Source organism: Ambystoma mexicanum, chromosome 7p (genome assembly GCF_040938575.1).
Source record: "Ambystoma mexicanum isolate Mex_15411 chromosome 7p, UKY_AmexF1_1, whole genome shotgun sequence".
NCBI lineage: Eukaryota > Metazoa > Chordata > Amphibia > Caudata > Ambystomatidae > Ambystoma > Ambystoma mexicanum.
Genome location: NC_090939.1, coordinates 900,286,869 through 900,303,500, shown reverse-complemented (window position 1 = coordinate 900,303,500; position 16,632 = coordinate 900,286,869). Strand labels below are relative to the sequence as shown.

Sequence of the window (16,632 nt, the reverse complement as noted above, 5' to 3'; positions counted from 1 at the left end):
TCCTCCGTTACGTCTTCCTCAGAGAGAGGACCTTCTCTCACAAATGGAGGGCCAGGTTCTCCATCCAGAGGTCAAAACTCTCGACCTTCATACTTAATATCTGAAAGGCTGAGATACAAGGATTGGGACCCTCCAGATGACATCATGGAGGTGTTGCTTTTGGCAAGAAGGCCAGCAACAACATCTCTATACCGTTGTTGTTGGAAAAAGTTTTGCAACTGGTGCAGAGAAAAGAATGTTGATCCTTTTCTATGTTCCATTCCGGAAGTGTTGCCCTTCCTTTTGTCCCTAGCAAATAGAGGGCTAAATGTGGGGACCATTAAAGGTTATCTTTCAGCGCTTTCCATTTTCAAGAACTCTTCGAAAGAATGCTCCTATTTCAAAATTCCCTTAATAGTACAATTCTTAAAGGCACTCACCAATGTGTTTCCTCCTTATACCTTCTGAATACCAATTTGGGATCTTAATCTGGTTCTAAAATTCTTAATGTGTGCCCCTTTTAAACCCCTGCACACTTGTCCCTTAAGATTACTAACATTGAAAACCGGTTTCCTAGTTGCTTTAACATCTGCAAGAAGAGTGAGCGAATTGCAGGCACTGTCTTCTGTGCTACCCTATACTGTGTTCCATAGGTACAGAGTGGTATTAAGGGTTAAACCCTCATTTTTACCTAATTTTGTGTCCGATTTTCATTTAAATCAGAAAATTGTTCTACCCACATTCTACCCTCCACCTCATCCTAGTAAGGAGGAGGAAAGTTTGCACAGGTTGGACCCGAGAAGAGCTCTAAGCTTTTACATTTCTAGGCTTTCCAAGCTTAGAGTGGATAATCAACTTTTCATTGGCTACACCGGAAGGAAATTGGGTCAATCGGTGTCAAAACAAACCATATCACGTTGGATTGTGCTTTGCATTTCAGAATGCTACAGATTGGTGGGAAAAGACCCACCAGAAGGCTTAAGGGCCCATTCCACCAGAGGCATTGCCTCTTCGACAGCCCTTCAAAGAGGTGTTCCCATAAAATCCATTTGTGAAGCAGCAACTTGGTCATCGCTGCACACTTTTTCAAAATTCAATAGTCTGGATGCTTCCCAGTATAAGGAGCTTGCCTTTGGTAAAGCAGTGCTATATTCCACCACATAATGGTATCAACAATCTCCTCCCTCCTTCAGAGAGTGTTCCATACTGCTTTGGGAGTCTATCTAAAATGAGGAATACATTGGCAGACACAATCCATTGGAAGAACAAGTTACTTACCAACTTCCTCCTCCAACGTGTTCCTCATCGCCCTCCCATCCTACCCCTCTGTACATTTTCCAGGTTATTGCCACTTCAACTCTTGCAAGGCTGATACCTGACTACCGGCACAATCTACACAGTAGAGCAAGAGGGGGAAAAACAAAACTGCAGCCAACGGGCGCCGTGCGCGCTACTTGTATACCCGATGACGTCACCGTCGACGAGGCCTTCGAGGGACCATCGACGCGACGACATCAACGCACGGCGCCCTCTGCCGAGAAAAAATTTCTGAAGCAGCTAAAGCTGGATGGAATACATCTAAAATGAGGAATACGTTGGAGGAACATCCAATTGAAAGAATGTTACCAGTTGGTAAGTAACTTGTTCTTCTCTGAGTTCAACGCTTCAAAGCAAGAGCAGGAAAGGCTACAAGAGGTGACTCAAAATGGCTGCCCTTAAATGAGTTCCTGCGCGGTGCTACAGTTTTAGCAGTTATTTGAGGGTGTTATTAAATTGCTCCATATTTTTGCTTGCTTTGCTTGATAACCTTTTGCTCTTGTATATGGCATTTTAACTTGTCTTGTGATGCTAAAAGATGCTGCAAAACGACCAGTAACTGCCAATGCCAGTTAATGTTAATAAGGGCCGTGGTCCAGGATGATTACTGATGCAGAGCGAGTTATTAGGGAGGGTTGGTGGGGCCTAGGAGCAGGAGACTGTCTTCTAATGTTAGTAGGTTCTGAGGTCAGTCAATTGCTTCATAATCAGGAATACAAGAAAGACAAAACAAACCGTTTATTACACGACCTGATTCTTGTCTCCCCTTCCTGTTCCTAGCCTTCTCTTCCTTTTGCACAAAATGTTACTTTAAAGAGCAAGTTAAACAAAATCAGACAAGATGCCCTTTCCCCAGACCACCCCCTTCCCCAAAACCCTGCAGGCTTATACACTTCACTTGATTTACTGGAGTGCATGCATGTGGGCAATTATAAAACTCCTGTTTATAGTAAATGGTAATACTTACATTTACTTATGCTTAGTGGTGACAAGCCCAATATTTGCACTCACCACCAAGCAATGTGTAAATAAGAGTATGCCGCATTGTTGATGGATATTAGTACCCAGCGGGGGGAGGAGGGATGTTGGGGCCTGCCAGCCAATCAGGAAGCTTGGAACGGGGTCTTTGCCTCATGGTAAAGCCCCTGATCTGAGCCTCCTTGGAAGTGGGAGGCTGCCATCCTCCCAGCGGGGAGTAAAGGTAAGGGTGCACCCTGCCCCACACTCCCCTTCTCCTCATCCCCAATTTCAACATCCACCCCTTCCCCACTTACCTTGCGCTCCCTTGTCCCCCGCTGCCACTGGGCACACTCAGTGCTCCCGGCGCATCTCCGTTGCAGCAATGGGCGCCATGGAAAGGGAGAAGGGACTGTCTTGTTTCCTTCTCCCTAATCCTTGGCAGCCATCTTTTTTTTTTTTTTATTGAGAAACTGCAACCATGCCATTTCTCTACTATCATCATCTTGATAAACATGCCAGGATGCTAATAGCAATTAACCCCTCATGGCCGGGGCATTACCTGAACCGGTCAAGCCCCTGCTCGTCAGGGTTTTTTTGCTTAATTGAAAGACAGCAGACATTTTAAATTTCAGACAAAATTCATTTATAGGCAATCCAGCCACAAACAGAAATGATGATTCTAAAACAAGCTGATTAATAGGACTGACAGTGTTAATTGCTTCCCAGTGAAAGGTTTCACTTCTGGCAAGTTTGTTCCAGGAGACCAGAAGTAGAGAGAAATGGCATGTAATGCAAAAAATCACTGCATGGGAGGGCTCTATACCCCCCTCCCCCACTCTCATATTAGGCATAGCTCATCCTTATATACAAATGCAGTGGCCAAAACCATTCTGCGCCCATTAAACAGCATGTATAATAACAAAAAGGTATGTTCTGGAGAAAAGGGGGAAGGAGTGTAGCTGCAGTTGTGAAATGCTTTCTCTGCCATATCTGCAAGGCAGCCTAAGGCTTTGAGGATCCAATCAAGTTCCAGCAGTGTCGTCAGCTGTGTACCTTCTCAGGAGGGGGGGATAAGGCGGCCCGGGCTGTCTGAGGCGTAACACGCATTCCGCAGCTCTGCTACCTTGCTTGGCATGGTTGTTCAGCTGTAGCCCAGTCGCATTGCAGCAGAGGGGGGCCTCAGAGAAAAACCAAAGGAAAATGCAGTATCAGAGTTGGTAACATGCCCATTCCCCCCCCTTCTCATTTTTGTATGATCCACTACAACCACTGAAGTCTTGCACTACTTCGACATAAAGCACAATGAAATAACTATTCTGTTATATACATACTCAATAAGGAAGCAAAAATAAAAAACATTACCAAAACAAGGCAACTGATTTGTGTCCTAACTCATCTGAAGCCATTCCTCCTGGCATTGCACTGCATAAGCACCCCCCCCCCCTGTCATCATCAGCCATAATCTAGAGTGCATCTAAAACAACAAAAACAGTCATAATTACATGTCCCCCTTTCTGTCTGTGAGCATCTCTGTTACTCTAAGAAACAGCACCACCTCCATCATGTGTCTGTTATGTCAATGTGCACTGTCAATCACTATTTGAGCCTGGGATTCCAGTGTATAATCAGCCTCTAGTACCTACCAGTCCTTAGGCGCAGCCACAACTTGTCAGTGGTTTGCATAGTTCTCTCAAATAGCACCCTATATGGTTATTACCTAGCCGCTGACCCCCTCGCTCACTCATAGGCCATTGAGGACAAATGGCAGCCAGTCGTCCCTCTGTGTGTCTTTCACATCCATCTGCTTCAACAGCTCCTTCATTAGCTCCAGTTACTGTTTCTTCTTCCAACAAGTCGCGCAATTGTCCACATGCGCCTGCCAGTCCTCTTTGGCCAGGGCCCACAAGGCCATCTCTGTCAGAGGCTGATTCCCATTGTCTTGCCCTTTCTCCGCGATCATATATTGTATCATTTGTTCATCCTCCCCTTGCAGGTCTGCCAGGAGCTGCTCACATTTCCCTTGATCCTCCGTCTTGGCCTTCTGTAGGATCATCTTCGTGAAGTTGGCCCTCTGCCACATGCCACTCCTCATGTTCTATGCATGCAGCTGTAGGTCATTGTGATGTGCCATGCGCCACTCTCGCTCAGATGGGATTATCTTTGTTATTCTCAGAGCCAACACCACTGATTGCAATTCACCATACTTTGCTCCCCTACGCTCCCCCCAACACCATTGAGTCATGCAGCCACTGACCACCTTCTCTATATGTGGGCCTGTCTATGTCTTTCTCTGGTGCACATGTCCTGAAAATGGCCTGTTGTGTTTTGTCAGTCTCTGACATGCATTCATGTAGTTCGCCTGACTCTACCCCTTTCACTGGCATTTTGTTCACTGCCCTGTATAAGGTGCACACTGCACAGTCACCTGTCCTTCCGAAATCCAGTTTATTTCTTGCCCTTCTGTCCGGGTATTCTCGCCCCGTGTCTCTGCTACGGCCCCTGGGTATGTGAATGCAGCACTCTAGTATTTCCCTATGGGAGCTGCTAATTTGAGCTTTGGATCATTTCACTTGATTTACTGGGGTGCCGGATTGTGGGCAACTATAAAAGCCCCATTTTAACTAAACCGGCTTATTTACTCTTAATTGGGCTTCAAACGTGCATTCATCCCTGTGATTACTAATGTGAAATGAGTTGTGTTTTAAGGCAGAGCATACCAGAAGGTCAGTCCAGAAAAAACACTTGAATCCTTGGCGCTAGTCACCCATCCTCCCGCCACCTGCACAATTCATGCCTGCTTGCCCTGGGCATGGGACGATGTAACTAAAAGGAACCCAGAGGGATTGAAAGAAATAGGCAGGCAGGCATGCCGAGAGCTAACTAGCTGGGGACAATCCACGATACCTTACCCACTCTCTGTGCTTCATAGCTGCGCAGCTTCAGACATTTGTAGCTCAGTGAGTAAGTTACCTTACACGAAGCTGCCATGAGTAAGCAAGAGGCGAATAACTTTGGGGTGTGCAATGCATATGCATGGACCAACCCTGTAGTTTACGTTCGACCGTGATTGAGGTTTTATTAAATGTCTTCTACACAAAGTGAATATTTTAGGGACTTACAATTTTGGCAGATAAGGCACAGTGAGATAAAATGATTTGCTATCAGTCACATATTTTGTTTAAGTTGTTAAACTTTGATTTTAACTGTCTACCCCTAAGGCACTTGACCGTATGCCATCTACGTTCTAGTTAGTTCATATTTATGCTAATGTTTAGTTTGCAATAGTGCTGTTTTAGAGAAATGACTGGAGAAATACACAACTCTGATGATAAACCAACCTGACAAAAATATAAATCCTCATAGAAACATCTTATGCAAAAAGAGTATTAGTGTAGGTTTATTTTCACAATCTTGAATGCAAGACATCAAGTACCAGAATGCCTTTAATCTTGCTGGGTGTTATAACTGGACTTTCACGACATAAACACGTACAGTAAAAGAAGCTTTGGGCCTGAGCTTCCTAGGCGCCCTAGGCACTGATCTATCATTTACATTGTGCATCCGCCTGGAAGAACCTTTAAAAAGCTCCTTTGTGCTGGCACGCCAGTGGCTGTGGTGCCATATGTGTAAAATACAAGATTATCCCCATGCTGGCACTGCGGTGGCGTCCTACGTAGTTGAAAAGCCCTGACCCGGTGGGAGGAGCTTTTCACTTACTTTGGACGCTGCTGCCACGCCAACAGGGGAGAGCAGCTTTTCTATTACAAAGGGCACCACTGCCCGCCTGCTAGGCAGAGCGTTTGAAGGGCTCCCCCTGGCTGGCATGTTGGAGGTGTCCTATTTAAGTTAAAAGCTTCCTGCTCTTGTGCTGGCGCCGGGCACCACTGGATGGGAGCGGGGAGCTTTTGATATGAATAGGGTGCCACGCCACAAAGAGCACCACTGCCCCCCAGCTAGACCAAGCGTTTGAAGGGCTCCTCCTGGCTGGCATGTTGGAGGCGTCCTATTTAATTGAAAACCTATTTAAGTGAAATGCTTCCTGCTCTTGTGCTGGCGCCCGGCACCACTGGATGGGAGCGGGGAGCTTTTCATATGAATAGGGTGCCACGCCACAAAGAGCACCACTGCCCCCCAGCTAGACCAAGCGTTTGAAGGGCTCCTCCTGGCTGGCATGTTGGAGGCGTCCTATTTAATTGAAAACCTATTTAAGTGAAATGCTTCCTGCTCTTGTGCTGGCGCCCGGCACCACTGGATGGGAGCGGGGAGCTTTTGATATGAATAGGGTGCCACGCCACAAAGGGCACCACTGGGCTAGACAGAGCGTTTGAAGGGCTCCCCCTGGCTGGCATGTTGCAGGTGTCCTATTTAAGTGAAAAGCTTCCTGCTCTTGTGCTGGCGCCGGGAACCACTGGATGGTAGCGGGGAGCTTTTGATATGAATAGGGTGCCACGCCACAAAGAGCACCACTGCCCCCCAGCTAGACCAAGCGTTTGAAGGGCTCCTCCTGGCTGGTATGTTGGAGGCATCTTATTTAATTGAAAACCTATTTAAGTGAAAAGCTTCCTGCTCTTGTGCTGGCGCCGGGCACCACTGGATGGTAGCGGGGAGCTTTTGATATGAATAGGGTGCCACGCCACAAAGAGCACCACTGCCCACTCAGCTAGACCAAGCGTTTGAAGGGCTCCACCTGGCTGGCATGTTGGAGGCGTCCTATTTAATTGAAAACCTATTTAAGTGAAAAGCTTCCTGCTCTTGTGCTGGCGCCGGTCACCACTGGATGGGAGCGGGGAGCTTTTCATATGAATAGGGTGCCACGCCACAAAGAGCACCACTGCCCCCCAGCTAGACCAAGCGTTTGAAGGGCTCCCCCTGGCTGGCATGTTGGAGGTGTCCTATTTAAGTGAAAAGCTTCCTGCTCTTGTGCTGGCGCCGGGCACCACTGGATGGTAGCGGGGAGCTTTTGATATGAATAGGGTGCCACGCCACAAAGAGCACCACTGCCCCCCAGCTAGACAAAGCGTTGGAAGGGCTCCTCCTGGCTGGCATGTTGGAGGCATCCTATTTAATTGAAAACCTATTTAAGTGAAAAGCTTCCTGCTCTTGTGCTGGCGCCGGTCACCACTGGATGGGAGCGGGGAGCTTTTCATATGAATAGGGTGCCACGCCACAAAGGACACCACTGCCCACCAGCTAGGCAGAGTGTTTGAAGGGCTCCCCCTGGCTGGCATGTTGGAGGCGTGCTATTTAAGTGAAAAGCTTCCTGCTCTTGTGCTGGCGCCGAGCACTACAGGATGGGAGCAGGGAGCATTTGATTTGAATAGGGTGCCCCGCCAGCTGGGAGCAGTGTTTGAAAGCTTCAGGGTCGTGGCCAAACCTGGTATTTTGCATAAAAGCAAAAGAGCATTTTGGGAACATGAGAAATTTGAATGTTGCCAAAATGCTCTTTGCTTTTATGAAAAAAAGCATGTTTCAAATGTAAAATTGGGGCATCATGATGTTTATGTTTATTGAGTTTATATAGCACTTTACTACAAAGCGCTTTACAGAATAACAACAAGGTACAGTAATGAAAGAAGCATATTTACAAACATGAAACAAACCAGTAGTACAGTATGTGGAACAATTTATTCAAAAGGAGGGGAAGAAGGAGGGAGGGGAGGGGAGACGAGGTAGGTGAAGGGGGTATCAATTTCAGGTTTGAGGTCAGTGGGAGTGGGAGGAAGGGGGTAGGAGGGAGGAGAAGGGGATGGAGCCCCCAGGTGACCTCCTACGCCTCCTGGTGGTTACAGTATCCAGCATGAGGTCTGCGAGAGCAGCAGGAAGGAGGGAGGCGAGGGGAAGGGGGCAGGAGGTTTGAGGGGGGAGAGGTAGGTAAGGAGAGTCAGGGGGGGCAGTGGAGAAGAAGGGCTTTCCAGGAGGAGCGGAAGGATGTGTAGGGGGGGTGGAGCGGATAGAGAGAGGTAGGGAGTTCCAGTGGAGGGGGGGCAAAAGTTGGAAGGAGCAGAGGCGTGAGGTAGCACAAGGGGCAGAGTGTACAGTGAGAAGGTAGAGATCAGCTGATCGGAGAGAGCGGGAGGGAGAGTAAAATGAGAGGAGGGTAGAGAGATGGGGGGGTGAGGTCATGGAGAGATTTGTAGACAAGACAGAGGAATTGAAATTTCAATTGTGAGAGGAAGGGAAGCCAGCCGAGTTGAGAGAGTGAGGTAGAAATAGTCTTGGGGGCCAAGAAGACATAGAGTACGGATAGAGGAGTGGTAGATGGATTTTAGGGGAGTCAGGTGAGAGACAGGGAGTCCAAAGAGAAGAGAGGAGCAGTAGAAGATGGGAGAAAATAAGGAAAATAAGGAAATTAGGAGTTTAGAAGCGTGGAAGGTGAGGGAGGAGCGGATCTTGCGGATGTTGAATAGGTGGTGCCGAGAGGCGCAAGAGGTTAGAGAGATGTGGTTGGAGAAGGAGCGAGAGGAGTCGACATGTAGGCCAAGATTGCCGGCGTGGGTCGAGATGAGTAGATTGGGAGGGGGAAAGTGGATGAAAGGAGGGGGGATGGGAGAGAGTGTTAGGAGGGAAGAAAAACACTTCAGTCTTGTCAGTATTGAGGGAAAGAAAATGGGAAGACATCCAGTTTTTTATGGCCGTAAGGCAGGAAGAAATAGTGTGATGGAGGTCAGATGTGAAGCAAGAGAAGGAAAGAGTTAGGTGTCATCAGCATAGAAGTGGTGGGAGATGCCGACAGAAGATATGACTGGGGAGGGAAGGGAGGTATAGAGAGAGAAAAGAAAGGGTCCAAGTACAGAACCCTGAGGGACTCCATAGTTCCATGATAACCGCCCGTCCCTGATTACGCCCCCCGCCCACACCTCCCGGGGCCTCCGCTGATGAGATCCCATAGTTAGGAATGTCCATTTGTAGCACTGGGCACATGCTCAACATTTACATGTGCCTGGAGGAGTGGGCAGCTCTTGCTGCCAGCTTAACTTGCCACACTGTGAATCGGGGCCCGCGTGTAGTTACTACTGACTCCGGGTGCTAGGGCAATACGCCCATAGCGTCCCCTGGCAACAGGTTTAGTTTAGTGCCCAGGAGTCCAGACTGACCGGGCTCTGCGTGGCTGTGGTCTTAATGTTAGCCTGTTCCACGGTTTATGAAGCTGAAATATAGTCGGTAATTGGAACCGTGTTGCAGGAATTTGTGAAGCGTGCATGGCATTGCGTGATTCATAGCAGTACACAGCTATTGTGCTATTGTGCGCTGCTGCTGCGAAGGGCATCCCCAGCGCGTATGCTGCAGCAAGCGAAGCAGGGCCGTTGGCCCAGGACTCTCCAGGTCCTGGGGAGGGCAGCAAGTCCTAGCCCATTGGTATGTATGTTTAAGTGCAGTCAGCGTGATTTAGCTGGGCTATAAACGGCATTCCTCTATGTGGGGGCAATCCCGTGTGCTGTCTAGACTGCTTGATTGCCTGTGGGTCTTTGCAGTGTGTAGAAGCAATCGCCTGGTGCAGGGCTCGCGTTTACACTGAAGGCTTTTCTCTTTGTGCCCCAGGTCCGTTCGTGATGAACAGCCAGGAGGAGATCCTGCAGACCATCGCCGACTACCAGAACGCGCGGAATGGGTTCGAGCGAGCCAAGGCCTGGAAGTCCAAGATCGGGAACAAGTGAGGGGGCCCGGGGCCCCTAGACCGAGCCACCTGCTACATTATTACCCATCGTTACACACGCAGAGGCGCGCCATCACGTCTGCATCCACAGTCACCAAAGTGCCCTGTGTGTCTATACTGCCCCACCCCCGTCGCACCCTGCTCCATCTCCCACACATCTAACGTTTTCATTGCTAGTTCTAAATGCTGTCTTGTTTTCGCTTTAGCCACCCCGCGTGTATCAAGCAAAGCCCTTGGGGAGTGTACTATTGTGTGGTGTGTAATTCTTTATTCCGTGAAAGCATCGTGTGTAATAAAGAGCATCCCCGCAGAATGGCTTCCTGCGGGGGGGTGTACAGTCTTTCCAGACACCAGGCCCCTTTCTGGCTGTATTCTTCACTTGAGTTTCAGGTAATCCGGGTGGGTGGAGGAGGGGGGCAGTAGAAAGCGAACACGCTATTGGTGGCTGCGGTTATACAAAGCCGGAATGGGACAGAAGCCAAAATGTGACTGTTTTCTCCCAAGGTCTGTGTCGGATTTAATTCACATGCTCCTGCTAACTCCGGCGAAGGACGCGGCACGCGTCCCGAAGTGCTGCTTCCTGGCGCTCTGGGCAGTGGGGACGCTGTCGAGTACTTCGGCTTAACGCCCGGGCGCGCCGCGCCGGAGAGGATTCCTTCTGTATGTTGTTTTTTTTACGTTTTGGGAAATAGTTTTCTGCTCCCGCTGGTTTCACCTGGAATATACCTCGCGAGTTTTCTGCTCCCGCTGGTTTCACCTGGAATATACCTCGCGGCTGAGCCGCATCCAGCCGCCACCTGACTGCTCCGCAGAGAGCGTGTGCGCGCCGGGGAAGTGCGGAAGCCACAAGGCGCGAACACTGCCCATGGGTCACTGCGCTCTGGATTGCGCAGCAACTGGTTCCCTTTAGCTTGGGTCGCTATTGCTTTTGAAAGGCTACTCACTTTTCCTTGGCGCTGATATGAATTACACCGTCTGTTTGACCTCCTGTGGATATTAAAGAGCACCATGCAGAGTTTCTGGGTAATTGTGCATGTGTCCATGGTTTCATTTCTGCACTTGCTCCAGTGCTTCGAAGGCGAGTACAGCCCGCTAAAGGTAGGTGCTATCTTTTTCTTTGACAAGATAACATGTAAATGTTAAGATATGTATTCACTTCTTCGGAACGCTCATTATACCTGTTTCTAACCCCTCCCATTTTGGTAGATAATGGAACTCATTCTCAGAGGTATTAAGTGATGAGTTTGGTCCAGGATCACAACGTGCCGTTAAATAGGTGAAGCCGGGATTAGAACCCGGGTCTTCTTGATCCAGAGTCAGCAACTAATCCACACGTTATTTGCCTAAATAACATAACTTGTTAGCTGTGTAGTGCAGAACGCCTCGACTGCCCATGCGCTATAATAACAGACTGCATGGGGGTGGGAGGCAGGGTCTAAACTTGTAAACCGAGCTAAGCATAGGTATCGTCACTGAGCATTAATCCACTGAGTTTTCTTGATGAAATTACAGCACATGTACTGTTGCTGTTGTCTTTCTTTCTTGCTCTTTCTTTCTCCTTATTTCTTACTCTTTCTCACACTTTCTTTCTCTCTTTCTCGCTCCCTTTCTCTCACCAGCTCTACCCTCCCTCTTTTCTTTCTCTCTTCCTCTCCTCTGCCTCTTTTATTCTCTCCCTCTTTCTCTTTAGCTCTATCTCTCCCGCTTCCTTTCATTCTTATATCTTTCCCTCTTATCAAAACAGGCACTAAAGCCGACCTTACCCTCAATAAGGAAGCACACATTAAAAGGAATTGATGAAGGTAAAAAAGAATGTAATAAAACGTGCCTAGGCTTGTTGATGACTGCGCAGAGGCTAGCCTGGAGCACCTAGAACCAACGGAGACTCGCAGCCTCTCAGGCAGGCAGATGGGAACCCTATAAGGGTAGGAGGTACATCGCACGGGGTGCGAAGGGGCACCCGGCCTCGCAGAGGAAGGATGGGAGTAACGTGGCGTGCACACTCGTGGGGCCCAGAGAGCGAGGAGAGCAACACACAAGGATGTAGGGAGAGCTCCAGCCCCCCAGTTCCCAGAGCGCCAGGGTCTCTAGGTTGGGAGAGAAACGAGTTGTTTCTTCAGAAGGTGACGCGTGAACTAATACGGCGGCGGAGATGGAGGAAACAGGGGCTGAAAGTTAGGTGAAGATCTCATTGTGAAGCCTAGATATATATCTGTGGGCTGGAGAGATACCACACAGGGGCTGCGGGCATTGTGGCGAGCCAGTGCTGACGGGAAGAAGCTCAGTCACGGGCAGATCGCGTTTTAGTGAAAAGAGACCTCTAGTTTACAAACTTTATGAAAGAGCTTAAAGCCTTATATTTCACACAGCAGTCTTTTGTTCTCCCCCCCCTCATCTCCTCGCTCGCCACCTACCTCATAACCCCCCCCTCTACCCTCATACAAACCCCAGACCCCATTCCAGCCTTTCCGGCTCCATTCCACACTATTAAAACTGACAGAAAATGGCCACCATTAGTTTGCCATTGGCCCCCGCAGCATGCACCCTCCCCTCTTCAGTAACCCACCAATCGCACCTCTAAGGGACCTGCCCACGACTAGAGCCACCACTCCCCATTACCTTCATGCACAGCTGCGCCTACAGCAATGTACACGTTAACCGTGCGTAATTGCAGAAGGCAGATGCTGTTCCCTGTGGTGCTGGGCTATGTGGCACCTAGGCAATGGGCGTATTGTGCCAAGCAGGCAATTCAAATACAGAAAGGCAAACCAGGGCCTGTGAGATAGCTCAACAAGATATGGCACTAGTGTGCTCCCAGCAGAACAAAGGTTCCTTCCTCGCCACAGTACTCTTTATCCAGGACTGTGACGAAGAAGACGGGCAAGGAGGGAACGGGTGGGTGCAATTCTCACAGAACCACATTCCCAATCTGCGTACAATAGCAATAAACCGTGTAAACCGTCCATGAGAGTTGAACACACGGAATAGTTGGATGGACCTTAGTTTTACTGTAAAACTCTATGATACAGGAGGACCAACTATGGAACACCCTAAGCACCCTCACAGGAGCATCAGTGACATACAACCTGTGCGCACTCCTTTAAATCTGTGACACAGCCGAGATATGCGAAGCACGGTGGGTTCTGGGAGTCTCTTTACCGGCACGGACACAGTCCATTGACCTGTTCTTGGGTGGATGGCCCCCTGGGAGAGTCTCAACCAAGTCTTTAGCTCACTGTCCTTTTCACTGAGGAGAAATATCCCTGCATATCAGTCTTTGTCCTGCCCAGAGGCAGTCCAGCTGACATGTGCACCTGCCAGCCCCACCGGCTCCTTCTCTTCTGGATTTTTTTTGCGTGTGAGTGGGCTGTCCTGTACGTGCTACACACAGTTTCCTGCAGCATGGACATTAACTCATTGAGCTATATGACTGTTATGGGAAATTGTAACCTACAAACTATAGGCATATCTCTACAGCAGGCACTTTACCACGCCAAGTACTCTTTTATGGATTAGAAATGTCATGTATTTTGATTTGGTTTTTTTATTTGCTTATTTTTATGTTTACCTGTTTTTTTAACTACTCGTTTATGATATTTAACACCTCTTTTTAATATAGATAGTTCCCCTTTTCATGATGCATAGATTTGGGAAAAGAAAATTAAAAAGCTGAAACGTCGTCTGTTAGGCCACTCCTTTAGTTGCAAAGGCTACTTCTCTGTTAAAGTGGAAGTGCGCTCAAAAATGTTATAGTCCCGATTGTTCTGGCAAGTCTTTTTAATCATACTGTAATCCATCTTACATTTTTTCCTATGCATCTTACCTTTGTTTTCCTCACTTTTACACATGCGAAAACAACGGGTTGGGCATGGCCATCTTGTGCTAATCTTATCCGTTGAGGTATTGCACTAACATCAAGGACGCCCTCGGCAAGAATACAGATCGCCCACCCCTGAAACGACATCAATTCCAAACAATATGCTCCACCTATTTTCATGACATTAGTGGCCAGCATAGCCAAACGTGCCCAGTCATATCCCACGCTATGACGTCACTTAACACAGATCCAGGAAGATAAACCCACATACATCCTCTCACAGTGCGTCAAAAATCTGATAGGAAAACAATATTTTGTAAAGAAAACATCATTAGTCTACAATGTAGCAAGTGCTTTTATTTATCAAAGAACTCTCCCAAAACTAAATTAAGTCCACAAAATGAACTATATGTTCTTTTTAACTTCCTCATGATACGCTGATTGCGATCAACGATCGATTAATCCCAGTACTCCAATTGTTGTGTGTCCTTATGTTACACCAGCAAAACTTTCTAATGAAGCACTGTGTTTTCGTTTTGTGAGAAGATATAGATTCTATGCACTTTCAATCGCAACGCTTTCGCATCAGCATCTTGCTACATCGGAAACAATGACAGGTTGCTCCTTGTCGCTGGTACAGCCAAAGGGCAGATCGGTCCCTGTCTGTTGTCCCACATGACGGTAATGCAATAAGCTCTGTTTAGGCATATCTGCCATTGTTGATTAAAGAGAATCCATCCAACGATAGCTGGAAACTACGGCATTCGCAGAATGGTACAATATATCTGTGTAGATAACATAATAAAAATATATTTTAGTAGCCGTTCTTTATTAGAATGTATCCATTTACCCTATAATTCTGCACCAGATGAAACCTGTTCATAAACACAAACCACACATAATGAACACACACATGACAACATGGGGGGGTATTTGAGACCACAATGTGTTTGAAAGGTTAATGCTGTGAAGTAGGCATAGCTCCCAATGGGATGGAGAACCTGACGGATATTGGGAGCCACAGACAGATGACATTGTAATGGAACTGGGAATATTATTGCTCAAAAAGCGAACCAAGTTCCCTTGGAAAATGTTCAGCCCCCGGCACGTCCACCCCACACCTACTTTATGGTGCACAATAATGCAACATTGATAGCACACCCGGATATTCCATGGGACAAAGCGGTTTAGATATCACTACCCTGCATACAGGTTGTGGTTGTGGGTCATCAATGAATAATCGTTACAATATGCTCCAGCTAACAACCCATAACAAGGCCAGTAAGCAATACCACCCAACAAATCAAACCTCTATTCACTACTCTTCAAACTATTCACAAATAACAATTATTACTAGACTTATAAACAAACCGTGAGTTGCGCACTTGGTTTTTTAAATATGGTGCAGTATAAATATATTTCAACATAACAAAAATATTATGTATAGTTGGTCTAACATAATGTTAGGAAGTTCCATTCTGTCGATGTAACGCAGAGTGTCCGCTCCGAACAACAGATTGCAGAAATTGAAACTAAATTTTCCAATGTCCACTTTCAATATAGTAAATGTTATCATTTTTGCGGGTATTCGACACCTTGTGTCCTTCTAGCCTAGCGGTTGCTGACTTTCACTCAAGGCCAATAACAATAGCAGCTTGTTTTTATTGATTGAAGCCAGAGACGGAGTAGGTTTCGATTTTGTGAAAGAATGCCACAATAATAAAAAAGACCGGACAAGACGCGTCAGTGTGACCTGATTAATTTCTTCCATTCCCACAAGCATCAGTTCACGACCTGATCTTCACTCCATGGAGAGATGAGCCCAGCTGACCCACGTGGAATTCGGAATACGCCTGAAAAATAAACAAATTGTAGGCTGGCATCCATCAATGGAGCATGATCATGTATACTGTTTTACCGATCACTAGTGCGGGTTATGACCCTATATGTGATGTCATTACTGTCGCTGAGGCCTCTCAAAAGGCAACATTCATTCCGGAGTCTCAATGTTTTTTTCGAACAGCAAACACCTTTGCTGATATTTTTGCTTTCGGTACAATTAAACCTTGTTATCCCTGCAAGCTATCTCTTGGTTTCTTTCCCTAGAGAGTTGTATTCATTCTGTTGTGAGCGTAACCGGGGACAGCCTTCAGTTGCATGCTGCCTACTACAATTCATGCATGTCCATTCAGACTATCTATCGCACCTGAGGCAGCCCTCTCTACCTTCATGCGAGGCAGGTGACATTGCGTGCCCATACCAAGTAAGTTGCATCCATGCTCTGACTAGGCCTTGTGCCATTCGGCCATGCGGGTGCAAGGATGAGCATTAGACAATTTTTTGGAGCTGTTCCCTAACTTTCTAGTGCGGCCCTGAGAAGTGGGTAGCCTTCTGCTCAACATTGCAGTAGTGCATGAAAGCACACAATCGCGCAGGTGAAGCAAAACGTGGTTCTTTGTGGGAAGGCCGTAGCAAGTCAGGAACGGGCTTGAGGCGACGAAGAATTGGTTCCCACCATTCGAGTTGGATGTGCCCTTGGTGGCAGATCAGTTTTCAAAAGGTGAGAATAGCTGGGAGCGGAGGATAACCCAGCCAACATCGAATACCTTTATGAGATATCTGTGCGTCAAAAGTATCGGTTGTGCCGGTCCGAAACCACCAGTGATGCAAGGTCTTGATTCATGTAGCTAAATGGAGCCATGGGATAGATTTTATGTCTGCGAGGACATGCTTTTTACCCCTTTTAATTACCCTTTCATCACACTTATTATCGACGGGACGTACCGCCACTTCGTACATATATAAAACAGATATCTTATTGTAACAACTTATTGCGTCTGCTACGGGGAGGCTGTTAGGACAGTTTTTTTATTTTCTTACTCAAGCTCTTTGCTCCTCCAGCCAC

At 47.5% G+C, this 16,632-nt stretch overlaps 2 protein-coding genes across 6 annotated transcripts in view; both read left to right on the top strand.

The window, feature by feature from the left end:
- PIR (pirin) overlaps window positions 1-10,258 on the top strand; it is a 720,875-nt gene extending 710,617 nt beyond the window's left edge. For all 5 annotated transcript variants that reach the window (XM_069637176.1, XM_069637175.1, XM_069637179.1 and 2 more), the window contains exon 10: window positions 9,796-10,258. In XM_069637176.1, the coding sequence (XP_069493277.1) occupies window positions 9,796-9,911 (116 nt within the window). In that variant the 3' untranslated portion in view covers window positions 9,912-10,258. The remainder of the gene's footprint in view (window positions 1-9,795) is intronic.
- Window positions 10,259-10,876: 618 nt separating this feature from the next.
- Window positions 10,877-16,632, top strand: part of VEGFD (vascular endothelial growth factor D) — a 442,197-nt gene continuing 436,441 nt past the window's right edge. Inside the window, exon 1 of the mRNA XM_069637174.1 lies at window positions 10,877-11,008. Coding sequence (XP_069493275.1) covers window positions 10,919-11,008 — 90 coding nt within the window. The 5' untranslated portion in view covers window positions 10,877-10,918. The remainder of the gene's footprint in view (window positions 11,009-16,632) is intronic.